General features: G+C 51.3%; 4 protein-coding genes across 4 annotated transcripts; 2 read left to right on the plus strand and 2 right to left on the minus strand.

Annotated features, from left to right (window-relative positions):
* Positions 1-325: 325 nt before the first annotated feature.
* On the plus strand, positions 326-3,627 carry SFB3 (COPII coat Sec23p-Sfb3p heterodimer component; the record flags this gene model as incomplete). The annotated part of the gene is made up of 15 exons (XM_036778260.1): positions 326-548; positions 603-869; positions 919-1,310; positions 1,366-1,467; positions 1,523-1,621; positions 1,689-1,920; positions 1,977-2,126; positions 2,177-2,461; positions 2,518-2,636; positions 2,690-2,762; positions 2,817-3,038; positions 3,092-3,195; positions 3,247-3,433; positions 3,485-3,519; positions 3,571-3,627. The coding sequence occupies 15 exons, from the start codon at positions 326-328 to the stop codon at positions 3,625-3,627; spliced, it is 2,547 nt and encodes an 848-aa protein (XP_036629688.1).
* Positions 3,628-3,865: 238 nt separating this feature from the next.
* On the minus strand, positions 3,866-9,018 carry PC9H_008753 (uncharacterized protein; the record flags this gene model as incomplete). The annotated part of the gene is made up of 5 exons (XM_036778261.1): positions 3,866-4,558; positions 4,606-4,748; positions 4,802-8,308; positions 8,358-8,652; positions 8,704-9,018. 5 exons carry the CDS (start codon positions 9,016-9,018, stop codon positions 3,866-3,868), a joined length of 4,953 nt encoding a protein of 1,650 aa, XP_036629689.1.
* A 562-nt stretch (positions 9,019-9,580) lies between these two features.
* PC9H_008754 (uncharacterized protein) lies at positions 9,581-10,469 on the plus strand (the record flags this gene model as incomplete). The annotated part of the gene is made up of 5 exons (XM_036778262.1): positions 9,581-9,682; positions 9,798-9,835; positions 9,891-9,927; positions 9,982-10,104; positions 10,269-10,469. 5 exons carry the CDS (start codon positions 9,581-9,583, stop codon positions 10,467-10,469), a joined length of 501 nt encoding a protein of 166 aa, XP_036629690.1.
* A 1,669-nt stretch (positions 10,470-12,138) lies between these two features.
* PC9H_008755 (uncharacterized protein) lies at positions 12,139-13,633 on the minus strand (the record flags this gene model as incomplete). Its single annotated transcript, XM_036778263.1, has 5 exons — positions 12,139-12,259; positions 12,318-12,904; positions 12,959-13,113; positions 13,168-13,203; positions 13,261-13,633. The coding sequence occupies 5 exons, from the start codon at positions 13,631-13,633 to the stop codon at positions 12,139-12,141; spliced, it is 1,272 nt and encodes a 423-aa protein (XP_036629691.1).
* Between the last annotated feature and the right edge of the window lie 1,273 nt (positions 13,634-14,906).

Here is a 14,906-nt window from a genome sequence, read left to right on the forward strand (position 1 = left end):
CCTTCGACGCTGTACAGGTGTTTATTGTTGAGAGGTGGTTTAATTAGCGGAGATGAGCGCACGCCACCGGTTTGCCACCGGGCATGGTTTTTTTTTACTGGATAGTATTGGAGATGTGCGGCGAGCGAGAGCTATCCATACCTCTCTAAGACCAACTGCCCGCCGACGCCGCTGCTCCAAAACTATTCACATCCAAGCGCTCTGTGGTCGGGACTCGGGAAGTGAATTTCAGTCATCGCTGAGATTGAAATAACTTGTGAATGAATCACCAAACTGGTCGTGCGCCACATGACTGGCAGGTCACGCTGCGACCACGACGATCATAATGTACGCCCATGCAGCGAATACTTACAGTCCTATCCCCCAACCTCCTCACAGCGCCGGTCAGGCTTTCAAGGGTCTCAGAACACACATTGACCCTAGCCAAATTCCATCGCCAATCGAGAATCAGGAGATCGACAGGCAAGAATGGGAGAATAAGACCTACTTGACGCTGCCGGGAAAGCATGTCCCACTAGCGACGACGGATTATGTTGCCATTGATCAAGGTATGTCGACTGGGTCCCTTCGCCGTCTTATGCTGCAACGGCAAACAACTCCAGGCAATTCCACGCCCAAATTCATTCGCGTAACCACATGGAACGTTCCAAGCACTTCCAAGCTCGCGTCGGAATGCCAGATCCCCCTCGCGGCTGTATTTCAGCCATTTGCTCAACAGGATCCGAGGGAAGAACCAGTTCCGTTAATTGATGCAGGCCCAAATGGTCCGGAACGGTGTAGCAAGTGTAGAGGTTACATCAACCCGTGGTGTACATGGGTTGGTGGCGGTAGCAAGTGGAAGTGCAATCTATGCCAAAATGAGACGGCAGGTGAGTGATACCTGCCTAGACGATCTTTCGCGACTGACCTCGCTTCTAGTCTCCCCAGAATACTTCTGTAACTTAGGCGCGAACCTAATGAGGTTGGATCACGAACAGCGCCCAGAACTCAACAAGGGGACAGTGGATTTCGCCGTGAACGAGGAGTACTGGGCATCGCAACCGTTGGAGACCCTCAGTAAACCATACGTCGCTGTTGAACCTGCACCGACGGGACCACGCCAGCCCGCTCCAATGGATTACATCTTCGCCCTAGACATCTCGTTCGAATCTATACAGTCAGGATTTGCCCATTCCGCATGCTCTTCCATACGAAAGATCCTCTATGGTGGATTGGACGATGATGGTCGTCCAATTGATGCCGTCTTTCCCCTTAACAGTAAGGTGGCGTTCATAACATATGATCGTGCACTACACTTTTACGACCTATCAGTAAGTTCCCAATCAAGCCACGAGCGCGTCTCTGGTACAATTGATTCATCGCTAGGCTGTCGATGGCCAAGCTCCCATGTTGGTCGTTTCAGATATTGACGAAGTCTTTATTCCTTTAAGAGCTGGTGTTTTTGTACCCCCACAAGAAAATAGGTTGGTCCGCGATAAATTGTCCGTTAGACTGAAATGAAAAATTCATTCATAGGGCTAAGATAGAGCAGCTTCTTGAGGCACTGCCTACTCGACATCAAGAGACAGCTATCCGCGAAGCGGTCATGGGATCTGCTGTCTTAGCTTCTTTGGCAGCGCTGGTACGATATCCTCTCACTAGAACCGTATGCATTAGACTCGATTTAACGGTTTGCTACGTTGGGGCAGGCAGGCAGAGGTGGTCAAGTCATCATGTTTCAGAGCTGTATGCCCACAGTCGGCCCGGGCGCTTTGAAAGGCACGCCAGACGAACAGAAGCTCTACGACTCAGATAAGGAGAAGACTTTGTTTACACCGCGTGACAAGTGGTGGCTGGATTTGGGGGAGAGTTGTGTGGATGAAGGCGTTGCGATCAGCATGTTTCTCGGCATGAGCAGGTACATCGACGTCGGTTCCATAGGTTCGTGCGACTCCTCTCTATGATCTCTTATGGCTCAAACCTACCTTTGCCTGTAGGCGCGGTCGCGTCGCTGTCGGGCGGGGAAATATATTATCATCCGAGATTTGAGCCTCTTCGTGCGGGCCCACTATTGGATGCTCAACTGCAACGCCTGTTCCGGAGAATGGTTGGCTACAATTGCGCCGTGAAAATTCGCTGTTCTAATGGTAAAGTTCCCTACAAACTCGTTGCGGGTGTTACTAACTTATCTTGATAGGTCTCCGAATCACCCAATATCGGGGTAACATGTTCCAACGTTCCCCAATTGAGGTCGAATGTAGCGTCCTGGATGCAGACAAAAGTATCACTGTCACCCTTGAACACACGCACTCTCTCAATGCGAGAGAATACGTCTACTTGCAATCTGCTGTACTGTACACGACAGTTGATGGGCAACGGCGCGTTCGGACATGTAACTTGGCGTTAGAAGTTGTTGAGCTCGCCGGCAATGTCTTCCAGTTTGCCGACATGGAGACTGTTATAGCGCACTTAGCAAAAGATGGTGAGTCTCGAGACTTCTTGCTTGCTCGCTCTGACACGAACCCAACCCCGTTCAAGCTATATCATACGTGACCTCTTCAAAATTGTCAACTATCAGGGAAGATTTGACAGAGCAGTGCTCAGCCGTGCTCCTGGGCTACCGAGTAAACTGCGCATCTGCCACCAGATCGACTCAGGTACTAATTCGGCCACTCCTCTAAATACTTGCGGGCCATCTGACCCTTCCTAGTTGGTCATCCCAGAGGTTTTCAAAGGTTTCCCAGCACTCACGCTTGCAATCCTCAAATGCAAACCACTAAAAGGTGAACCGATCCTTCTTCCCAGGTTGATATATTTACTCAACTCTTTCAAAATAGGAATTGCTAGCGTCTCCTCCGACGTGAGGAATTATTACGCTCATCGCATGCGTAGCATGGGCGTACGCGAGCTGGTGCAATATTTGTACCCTCGCATGATGGCTCTCCATGACTTGGATGATACCATCGCACTTCCGAACCCCAACACCGGCGAAATTTGCTGGCCATCTATGATGCGAAATAGTCATCTATTTATGCAAGCTAACGGAATATATCTAATCGGTACGTTATATTCTGCGAAGCAGCAAACGCTCGTTAATACCTTGTGATATCAGATAATGAGGAAGCTATGATACTATGGATCGGTGCCAGCGTCTCTCCGCAGTTACTCCTTGACCTATTCGGTGTGGACGATATCTACAAAGTGGATCCTCAGACAGTAAGCAGAGCGTTACCTCGGTTACCCACCTCACCCACAAATTCATTACAGACTAAGCTGCCAGTTCGAGATTCACTTCTCTCAACGCAGGCCAGAAACATTCTCGCAAATCGACGCCTACACAGAGGACGGGATATTAATTTCTACATTGCCCGCCAAAACATGGATGGAACGGAAATAGAGTTCAGTGATATGTTGGTGGAAGATCAAAATAACGGCACTTCATCCTACGCTGACTGTCAGTTGCTCACTTTCCTTGCTGATGACCTCGTATTGATAAGTCCGTCAGTCTTAACTGTTGTCCACAAACAAATAGGCCAAGTTGTAAGTATTCATACCATGTCTATACGTCTATGCTGACGATATCTATCTTAGCTCTTAGATGGAGGTTCTCTGGGAGGTGGAGCAACACTGCGAGGTTCACCATGGTAACACCGGTAAATGTATATATGATCTATTCCAACAACTTTCAATTCAAAGGAGCGATGGTATTGCGTATTGAAACAAACGGTAGATGAGAGAGAGAAAGCGGAACTTGAACAATGCACAACGAGAAAAGAATAAAAGAAGGATAGTAAGTGGGCTTAGAGAAAGAGTCATTATAGGCGGAGGTTACTTTGAGCATATACAATACGATAGCGTGAGATGCCAAAAAACCGGTGGAGATGCGTTATGAATCGTGCGTAGGTACAGTCTTCGACCGTCGAGAGCCGAATCGCAATTTGCCGTCTTCGCCTCGACCCCAAGAAAAGATGCCTCCACCTCCCTCATGTGAATTAGTACTTCCCGCCCTTGAGCGGAACGACCAGGCCGGAGAGGCAGGCCGGGCGGGTTCTCTGGGGGCAACGTCGAGATGCTGGTTCTCTGGTCTGGGTGCTTCGATGGGGTGACTGTGGTGATGGTGATGATGCTTGCCCGAGTGTCCTACGGTATGTCTGCCATCGCAGCACGCGCGAACATTTTCCAGACCCTCGAACCCATCGTCAGAACGAGAATCACCGTGCAACTCGAAGTCCAACTCTTCATCATCCTGCGCACCGATATGCTCGAAAGATTTTGTAGGGCTGTAAGGACTTTCGGGGCCGTTCCAGCGGAGGTATTCGGCAGCTGGCGTGCCAGATCGCTTTCCAATAGAACCACCGACAGATAGTTGAGATCGACTACGTTTACCGCGAGGAGTAGTGTTCCAGGTCTCACCAGGGCGCATACTCCGTGAGCTTCTTTGGCTTCGCGGACTGGAGGTAATTGGGAGGCGATCATCGTCTGTAAAATCGACTGACTTAGGGCTTTGCGGGACCATTGTCATGTTTGCGGGTGAGGTTATATTTGCGTCGGCAGGCCGGGAGAGGAGATACTTGAGAGCCTGCGGTGCTGTTAGGCTAAATTCCAGATGGGAAAAAGGATACTTACATTGAGCCAGATTTCGTGCCGTTCCTTCGTGGGGGCAGTAATCTTCATCTCTCTATGGGGGGTGGACACAACCACGCTGTACTGGTACAACCCAGGTGGCATTGGATTAGGATCAAGCACTGCACGGACTCCCTCGATGTACGCTAAAAATGTCGTCAGATCTACATAAGGAGCAACAATGCGGGGAATAGCTTACCGCTTTTAGCGCTAGACTCAGAGACATTCCATGAGCCAGGATCGGCAGAGCTCCAATACAAAGTCTTCGTGTAAGGATGTACCCAGAAAAAGCGACGATGTCTTGTTTGCCCATATCCCTTGCCGATCGCCTTGCGCGTATATTTGTACATGAACTCGCCAATCATGGTCTGAGTGATGGCATGGATGATGGTAGGGTCTGTGGAGGCACCACCAACTGCTCTTGGTGTTCTCGCCGATAGATCAGCCGTTCTGTTAGGTGTTACAGGTGCATTCGATCCTTGCGACTGGTTGGCGAACATATGATCGGATGAGATGGAAGATCTGGGCGAGGCGGAGATGAGAGACGTTTGAGAAAACTCTCTTCGCTCGCGGTCCTTGATAGCGGAGGCGTTCATGAGACCCATACTAGCAGCAACGTTCTGAGCTGCATGAGACGCAGCGTTCGCAGCTGACCGGAAACTGCTCGTGGATGGTGGCTGCCGGAGGCCGTCTTGGGGAGGAGGCATTGAGCCATGTTGCCGCAAAATCTGTTTAGGACGCCCAGGAACATTCAAGACTGAACCAAAGGTAGGTGTGGTAGCACGTTGTATGAGCTCGGGAGGTGGAGGTGATGATGGTCGAGGAGGCGGCACGTCGTATGAGCCGGTGGATGTTGTTGCCTGCCGCCTCTCGGGGATGAATGATGGCGGGGCCATGGCGGTTGGTGGTGGGGGTAGTCTTGGAGGCGGAGGCAATGCCATCATAGGTGGCTTCGATTTATCTACGACCGTAAGCGCAGTTCCCGTTGACGGAACTCTGAAACGGGGGAGAGGCTCGTCTTTATCCATAAGGGAAGAAACGACAGAATCCATAGACTGTCGGCGGTCGGCGGTGGATGTACGGCTGTGTGTGGCAAACGGCACAGAAGATTCTCGCTGAAGGCTGGCTAAAACTGGTACAGGAGAGGAGATAAGGGATGGCGTCCCAGATCGTGAAGGAGCAGTGGAAGATGCAGAGCTGGGAGGAACGAACTGGAACTGTTGACCAGCCGATCCAACGCGATAGAGCGCAAAACTTGGTGAAGTAGGGATGGGGAGCGGCGCAGGAGGCGGTGGAGGTGGGGGTGCGGGGGGAACCCACTCGTCGGTCTGTATTGATATTTCCTTCACCTCTGGCTTCGGGGGCTCCTCGACCTTCACTTCTTCCACCACTGGCTCTGGCTCCGGTACTGGCACAACGACGGGCTCGTCCACGACCGTGACCTCCGGCTCTTCAATAACGTCCGTTTCGATGGCTTTCTCTTCGTATGTCACCGTTGGTTCGGGTGTCTGAGGAGGCTCGGGGGCTTCTGTGTAGAAGGATGCTCTACTTGGGGCCATCGACGACATGTCAGCAGGGGTACCCGCAGACGACCGTTCTCCCAGTCTTGACACCACAATGCTATCACCATCGTCGTCCGAGTCTGAAACGCCGTCGACATCGGTCATGGTCATCATGGAGTGGAAATCGTCCTGAGACACCGAGGGAGTGGACATTATAGCTGAATGATAGCCTTCTGGCTCGGTTTCGGTCTCAGCACCAGTCTCAGTCTCTTCACCTTCGTCGAGATCATCATAGCCCTCAGGTTGCGCAGCCAAGAACAAACGAGCAGTACGTCCCGTAAGAGTAGAGTCGCCGCTCAAGTCGCTTGCTTCATATGATGGAGAAGGGGAGAAATCTGCCTGGACGACCGTTGCGCGCCTCGCTGACTCGGGCTCTGCTGGTGGCATTGTTTGGATTTCCATGTCAGACATGGAAGCAGGAGGTGTTTGAGTCTCGGCGGGAACCAACACTGGAACGAAGGGTGTAGGCTCAGGCTCTGTATTGATACCCATGGAAGCGAGTATTGGCTTGACTTCAACAGGAGCGTCATGCTGTATGGCCATTTCTATACGCTGCACCTCGAGGACTGGGGGTTCCTCAGTTTGAATTTCTATCTCGTGGGTGACTGGTTGAACTGGGAGCACGGGTTCGGGAATTGGGGGGACCTCCTCGACCTCAGACTGGATCCCAATCTCGGCCATGGCCCTGACGGGTTCGACGACCTTCGGTTCTTCTACTTCAGGTTCTGTCTGGCACGCAAACTCGACCATCTCCTTAGCTGGCTCAGAATCTGATTCAGCCTCGACGTCAAATTCACCAAGCACTTCCTCTACAATGCTATTGTCCTTCAGCGGTGAAGCGCCCGTTGCAAGCGCCTGGAGCAGGTCCTCTGGTTGTCCAACCAGCGACTCTGGACGCGCCTCAGAGTACGCCTTGCCACCTCGTTGTCTGCGGCCAACTGTTCCACCGCGAACTGATCTAACGAGAGTGGAACGTCGTAGAGGGCTACCATTTGCTGGAATCGAGCTCGTAGATGGTGTACGCTTAAGCACATTGGCGAATTGGGGGTCCATACCGTCCACACTAGTGCGATTGGATGGAGGTTCGGGAGGAGACGGTGATCGTGGTCCTTCTTCGAATTCATTGTCCACATCGAATTCCTCTTCTCGGAATTCTGGATGATCATCGAATAGATCCTCAGTAGAGCCTTGGAAGTGACCAGGTATAGAGGGGACGGGAGGCGCAGGGGAGCCGGGCTCTGGGAGATCGCCGTAAGCCGACGCAGGGCTGTTCGCAGCGTATCGTAAACGCTCCGCAAGGGTTGTCCCTCTGCCCCGACCACGAATACCGCGACCACGTGCGGTTCCCCGACGATAGGGAGTGACGCGCCGGGTGGAGATATTGGCCCTGCCTTCAACAGTTTCCTCATCCTCGTAGTCTTCTTCGTCATCGTCGATGATGGCCATCCCTGGCGAATTTTCCATTAACTGACGCTTGAAGTCCATCTTGAGCTCTTTCTCCCTCTTCACTCGGTGCGTGAGACTGCTGATTTGCCTCTGAGCATGAGCGAGCTTCTGCTGTAGTTCTTCAACTTCGCGACTGGGACGAGGGCTGGGACGGAGGAAGGAGCGCGAAGGAGATGGATCAGGAGTATCCATCAATTCGTCGGTCATACCGAATTCGTCTACACCACCTTGATATATAGCAGAGTTGTCCATTCTTCTACGATTTGTGGATGCACCTCCGGTACTGAAAACATCGTCCTCGTCCAGTCCGCCAGGCGTTAAGAAGTCCGATCCCGCGGCGCCATTGGGAGTCAATGGTGAGCCAAACCTTGGCAGGCGACGCCCCGAACGCGCTGCCTCTGTCTTCATTTGGTCGACTGTCTGCTGTAGATCCGACTTGTCGCGTGCTAAGCTAGCTGCATGTTTACGAGCGTGAGCAATGTCGGTCTCGTGCTTGGCCTTCATCTCCTCAATAGTGTTGTTCAAGCGTTCGGCTTCATTCTTGTGCTGGTCACCAGCGTCTCGCGCCGTTGCAAGAAGCTTCGTCAGACGTTTGTGCTCGCCTTCTAGACGTTGAGCAGTGGCCTGGGAATCGGACAGCTGTACCCGCAGTTCCTGGAGCGTGACTTCAAGATTCCAGTTCTCTTCCTTGTATTTGTCTGGGAGGTCTTAGCTCACGTAGACGTATTCGCTTGTTAAGTCACGTACCTGCGCTCTGTTCCTGCTGCCTGAGAGCCGTCCTGAAGCTCTCCAAGGTCTTGTCTAGGTCATCCTTCTCCTCTTTCATGTCCTGAATGGCCTTATCGCGCTCCCCGAGGAGACTTTGCAGCCGTCGAACCTCAGTCAGGAGTCCACTGCCAATCTCGAGCGCGAATTCAACATTGTCGGCTCTATGCGCTGCATTTTTGGCGCGCCTAGACTGAGCCGCAGAGGAGCCTGCCTTTGGCCGTTCGTGTTCTTCACGTGGTGGATCCAATGAAGGATCTTTGCCATTCACGAAGTGCTGTGTAGCATGTTAGATGATATGGAGACATGTGTTTTGCATGAAACATACGTTTCCAAACTGAGCATTCTGTGCGTCCCAAACTCTGATGGTCTCCGCCAGTTGTTCGTACCTAATTCGTGAATCTGGATCAACTTCATCGTCCTCCTCCTTCTGACCCTCCACTTCCTGCAACTGCCTGATGCGCTCGTGCAATTCCTTCTGCTGGTCAAGAATTTGCTGGCCAAAAAGAGCAGCTTGGTTCAGTTGCTCTTTCTTGGCCTCTAAAAGAGTCTGGAGCTGAAAGTTCAAGTCGCCAGCTGAGGTGAAAGGATTGGAAGGGCCCGAAAAGTCAGCGAAATGGTGGCCATCCGAGCTGGAGGCCATTGCTGGCCTCGTAGGTCGCCTGCACGCGTAGGAGGGCGGTGGAATTGATTTTGGAGAGAGCTCAGGTACGCCGCGTTGCTCAAGTTCAACCGAACAGGCTCATATTTCCACGGTCAATCTAGAAATACTCCCACGGTCAGTACCTTTAGTCGGTACACTAACTCACTAACTTACTTCCATTTGTCTTCAACGCTTCCATTCAAACCATGGGTAACGAACCGAAATAACGACAGCTTCTACACACCCTTGTGCGACAAAAGGATCCGTTATCGATGGGTATATAACATCTTCACTTTCTCAACTTTCCCCCTTGTCTAACGTCCTCGATGAGCTCCAACGCCACTAATGATGATCTCTGTCGCCCGTTCGGTCCTACCGTCTCGCCAATCTGGCGACCTACACTTCGTCAATACCCACGAATGCTCACCCCGCAATATATCCGCTCCCCCCCCCCCGATTGATTCGCCTCCAGCTCAACGTCTAAGTCGACACCGTCCTGCGAACTGGGGATTTAAACGATCCTGTCTTTTGGATCCGTTTCGAATCTCAAGTTTAGGCCCCAATGGCCCGAGGACTTGCTGTGGACACAAGGGGTGATAGTAGCATCCAGTGGGTGTCAGGCCCTCTGGTCAGTCTCGAGCTATATGGAATTGCCGAAGAAGAAGTTACTCATCCAACTATACCCCCTCTGCGAAGTCCCAACCGATGGGAATATCCCCTCAATATCCTTCGACTTCCCTCCTTCTCTGTCAGAGTGCTACGAAGTCCGTCCACGATAGATGACACTGCCATCGAAGTCGAGTCGAATTGACCTTACGTACGAACTACTCATATGAACCGACCAAATGTCTTGCTCACACGGGCTATCTCAGGGCCTCTACAGGAGCTGAATGTACGAGCGATCTTCCCGTATGAACCAGAACCACCATTGATGACTGAACTCAATCACACGCAGCCACTTAGATACCTGAACTCGAAGTTTGTGATATTGAGCAGCCAGAACGGTGTCCGCTACGTGTTCGGGTCGCTCTCGATCGCGGGGTTAGCGCTCTCCAGGAGCTAGTAGACTCGATCCCGTCGGTGTTGGTACGTAGTTTCTGTGGATGTCTAGTGTTCTTATAACTTGCCATAATTAAGTATATCATCCAACGTCCAAACCTTACAGGAACTCTGGAATCGAGCCTACTATTGGCGTTTTGGTCTACTCTGAAGCTGCGTATTGTTGAGCAAACTCACTCCTCCGTATTTAGCACCAATTCTGCGTGGTCGTAAAGCTGTACCTCTACGCGAAAACAGAGTTTCACTCAGCGAGAGCAAATCTTACGTGCTTCCTCCGAGCTATGGAATCCCGGTCTACCAGGCCACCGATAGGCCATCCCGTCACAGCACCATCCTCTACGCAAACATCGAACCTCTTCAAGCCAGCGAATTTCTGCTTGTCGAATCGATAAGATTCAGATGAACACTATCACCTTGACGTTGCTGAGTCTCATACTTCCACTACACAGACCACTGGCAGCGTTGAAATTCTTCGAGAACCTCGTATTCTCTCTCCACGAGCTCAGTATCGGCGCCCCTAAGCTGGATAATAGTCTGGTCAATTTCTTGAAGACACTACTAGACCTTGCGGGTCGACTGTTCTTCCGGACCATGGAGTCTATCGAGCCTCCCTTCCCTAGTTCATCCTTTCCCCGAAGCTTCGGGTGTTGACAGTCATCCATCCTCTTCTACGACGCTTGTTTAAATTACTTGCTTCCGTGACACATTTGCCACACGGTGCTCGACCGCCGGTATTTTCATCATGACTACCCTCCGACAACGACTTTCTCGAGAATGTACAAGTGTTTTCTCCCAGTTCATCCCCAACATGTATACTTTCATGCGCTCGATGACATTATTCCCGAATCTTGAATGGATAGAGCTTCGCGGCGCCGCAAATACCCGTATAGTCCTCGATCAACTATCCTCACTTATAGTAGCCATGCTGCGCCTTCGTAAACTTCGAGGCATTCGATTTGCATACGAGGCACCGCCTGGCTTCCAGACCTATCTGAAGGGCTCCCTCGGTGTTCTGGCTTCTCTCTAGCCTGTAGGAGTCTGCAGGGAAGTTGGGTGCTTCCAGCACTGGTGTCGTGGTTCGAACGCGCCTGTAGAAAAACGGTGGAAGAGCCCTGGAGGCGCTGAGTGTGGCTCTCCGATTGGATGAAAGATGTCGTTGAGATGGAAAGCGAAGAGCCGCTGCCAGAGCCGTTGTTCTAATCGGTGAGCATCTCTCAGATCGAGTGTTACGACCGATGCTAGATGCAAGTCGTACTCCAAGACTATTCTACTTATATACAGATTTCCACCGCCATGTTCATTTTTGTTGCCGTAACAAGGCGACCAAAATTCGTAGCCAGGCACATACGCTCTGTCAGTCTTCCACACCGTGCACTGATTCATATATTCATTAGTCTCAGCGTAAAATTATAGATCAGCGCACGGCGTGTTCTCAACTCTCCAGCAATCATTGATCGGCGATACCAGAAATCTGTGTGTTTCTTGTGGTGGCGGAGGAGAGCTATCACACTCTCATATGATGTTGCGAAGGGTAAACATGGGCAATGTCACTACTACCAGCTCCCTCGGATAAGGAAGGTGTGTAATCGTGACTCTGACAAACACTCAACACGAAATTGACAAGACTCAGGGATTCCGAATTCGTGCATCTACTCTGCAACGACGTTGAAGGCCCCTTCAGAGGGTACGTTGATGTAACGCTTCCCGAAATGAATCATCAGTGGTATGTGCGCCTTGTGTACACTTGATTGTTAATGCTATAGTGCTCTGATTGCTGTGCCCGCTCTAGCGTGTTTTCGTGGTTCGTTGGAAAGGTTGCTGTAGTAAATCCTGTCGATCGCGTTCCATAGCGATTGATGCCGCCCCGCCTTCAAATATACAAGTGTTCGCATGTCCCTAGGCCTACTGTAGCCACAAGTGTTCACCGAATTGTCGTCCCCAATGCTCAATTAGAAAGAGTGTCTGTTATGTATTGGCCGAGCCACATAGAATACAACCTTCAAGATGTAACTAAACTATTGTACAAAGGCCAAGATATTGATGATATTGACGGATAGAACTTCAGTGAATTTCATTCCACATCTTGTACCAGTTGCCTAGGCGCAAACCGAACGAGGACCCGCGGTAGCTTTTGAAACTGAAATTATCGTCAGGCCAGTCAAGGCGCAGAAGGTGGCGCGACCTATGCCAGATTCGGATCAGAGGAGCGACGCCGCAGGATGATACTAAGATGAACTCACCATTCCGCATTGCCATACTCGATAAGAGTCTCGGTGTGCCCCGACTGCTCCCAGCACAGCAGCGACTCAAAGAGCTCGCTGAGGAACAAATTATGGGTGACCAAGACGATATGGGGGATGCCCTCGACCAGCGAGCCGTCCCATGACTCCGGAGTCGGAGGTGTAGAAAGATGGACGCCATGATCGAAAATGATTTGGAGAAGCGCGAGCTGCGCACGCCGAGCGAGATCGTTTTGGGATTCTCCTCCCGGCGTTCGATATTCACGCCTGTCGTCGACGCGACGGGAGCCAGGTCGTGCCCCGTTGGTCTTCAGATTGCTGGCTGCTTCAATCTGGCCAGTGACAAGTAGGTGGGTGTACTCCGGGCCGAGATCTTGCTCAATTAGAAGTTCTCGCTCCTCTGTCTCTACATCTGCTCTTCCGTCCAGGAGTTTCTCTGTGGTCTGGCGTGTGCGTGCGGTGGGTGACAAGTACAGCTTGTCGATCCTTGTGCTTGACCACTCAGCACCAAGATCGGTGGCCTCCTTCCGCCCAAAATTCGTGAGTTGGGGATCTATGATCGAAACACTCCCGATGTTCGCTTGGCTCTGGAGTCTCCGTTATACCACCAACTGGTCAGGAAATGGGGTTAAACCGCTCACCTGTGCATGCCGAACGAACGAAACCGTGAGCCAGAGAGGCTCTGGGCGTGTCGTGCTGGCCGATGGATTGCCGCCCAAGCGATAGTGCTCGAATTTGCGGGCCAAGTCCTTGGCGGCCTCTGACCCAGCAGTTGATAGGGCCACAGGGAAATGGACTAGTAGAATAACATCAAGTCCTTGGGCCCAGACAGAAGGAGGCTTCAACATACAAAATAACGGTGTGCTCCACTCGGAGGACAGTAGAGCTAATGAACTTGATTAGAAACTACTTTTGAAACACTGGGACAAAACCCGATTCTTACGATGGACACGCATCGACGACCATTTGCCACTTCTGATGGCTTCGAAGAATAATTCATTGAACCCTTGGTCTTTGGTGCCAACGAAATCTGTGATGTGCAAGACCTGCGGAATAGCATCCCACGAACTGAAAGCCTGGCCTAGGAAGGCGAGGACAATCTTCTTGAATCCTCCCGGATCTCCGGCAACGGTGCTCCGCGACCCCCTCTTCAAGCCTGAGAGGGCGAGGACGATCTCTGGAAGTCCTATCGGATCTCCAGCAACGGTGCTTTCCGCGACCTCCTCTTTGAGCCTTTCGATGGTGGCGTCGAGGTCATCGCCAATGAAGGGCTGCATTACTTGTTGAAATGTGTCGTCAAGAATGCTGTGGTCCATAGTGACTCTGGACAGAAAGGAGATGAATTTGGTTGTGGTGAGCGCGTTATGAAACTTGCTGTGATGCCGACTCAGAGTCCTGACTCATGGAACAGTCTTGAGTCCCCTGATACAACTCCGCGCGTCGGCCATTATTCCGAGGGTCCGCTTTGGGTAATAGAGATCGGGAACGGCGCAGAACACCCTTTGGACTCCGAACACCATGTCGGTGCTGCAACCCGCACACATCGCGCTATTAATCTTCCTGGAATAATTGGAGTTGCAAACATTGGGCTGCTGAGAACCCACTTTACTTGTTTCGTTTGAGCTCGACACATTAGCAAAACATTCAGGTTATGACAATGACTCAGTATATTCCATACATCCTCCCAGAACAGCCCCGCTGTGTCCCCTTCATTAGGTAGGAGTGAATTTTGATTCTTTATTCTTTACCAGTCAAGGGGGCGCACCACCCCGCCGTTAACAAGGAGTATTCGAGGGCCGAGTCCCGCCATTTGCCCAATTTGGCATTAGGTGCCAGAGAAACTCGCATTACCCAATATCCGAGTTGTATCAGGGGACTACATACTCTCATGGAATTCTGAAGGTTAATATAGATCCGCGGGACGCTCGCTTCGAAGTGCTATGTAGGGTATGGGTGTTTGCAAGTTCATCAGTAAAATCACAAACTGTACTTCCGGCTACTTCGAGCTTCTTGAAGTCATTCAAGAATGCCCCAAGGCGTCGCGGCCTTAGGAAGGGCTCTCGAGCATAGGTGAGTACTCAGTCTTACGGAAGGACGCAGCGGAAGTAAAAGTGGTGGTAATAAGCATGCGGTAAGATAGGGACAGAATCGCAGTTGGATGCGGTAGAGAGTACATTGGACGAAGTTGCTGGTTGCGCAGCACAAGCATGGTGTATTCTGATTGTACATTGAGGTTTGACATATATGTTCGCTTTCAAGTGCGCCTGAAGACTATTGTGTAACCGTGGGACAAACCTGGAGAAGTATTCCAGTGAAGGCATGACCCAGTAGGGCAGGCTCCTAGAACCAGAGCGACTCGTATCGCTCGAATGAGCTCATTCGGTTTTTAATACGACTACACGTGGGAAAAGACAAACAAGGACAAAGAGTAGCTAAGAGCTCAAACTCGCGATAGAGCGGCTGGCAAGACTGTCATAGACGCCCGCCTTGGCCTCGCCTTGGCACACTTATCGCTCTCTCTTAGCTACTCTTATCAGTAGTGTTATTGCTTGTTGATTCCACTTAGAATATCTGTTTTCGGACATAAGC

Source organism: Pleurotus ostreatus (genome assembly GCF_014466165.1).
Source record: "Pleurotus ostreatus strain PC9 chromosome Unknown scaffold_6, whole genome shotgun sequence".
Taxonomy (NCBI): domain Eukaryota; kingdom Fungi; phylum Basidiomycota; class Agaricomycetes; order Agaricales; family Pleurotaceae; genus Pleurotus; species Pleurotus ostreatus.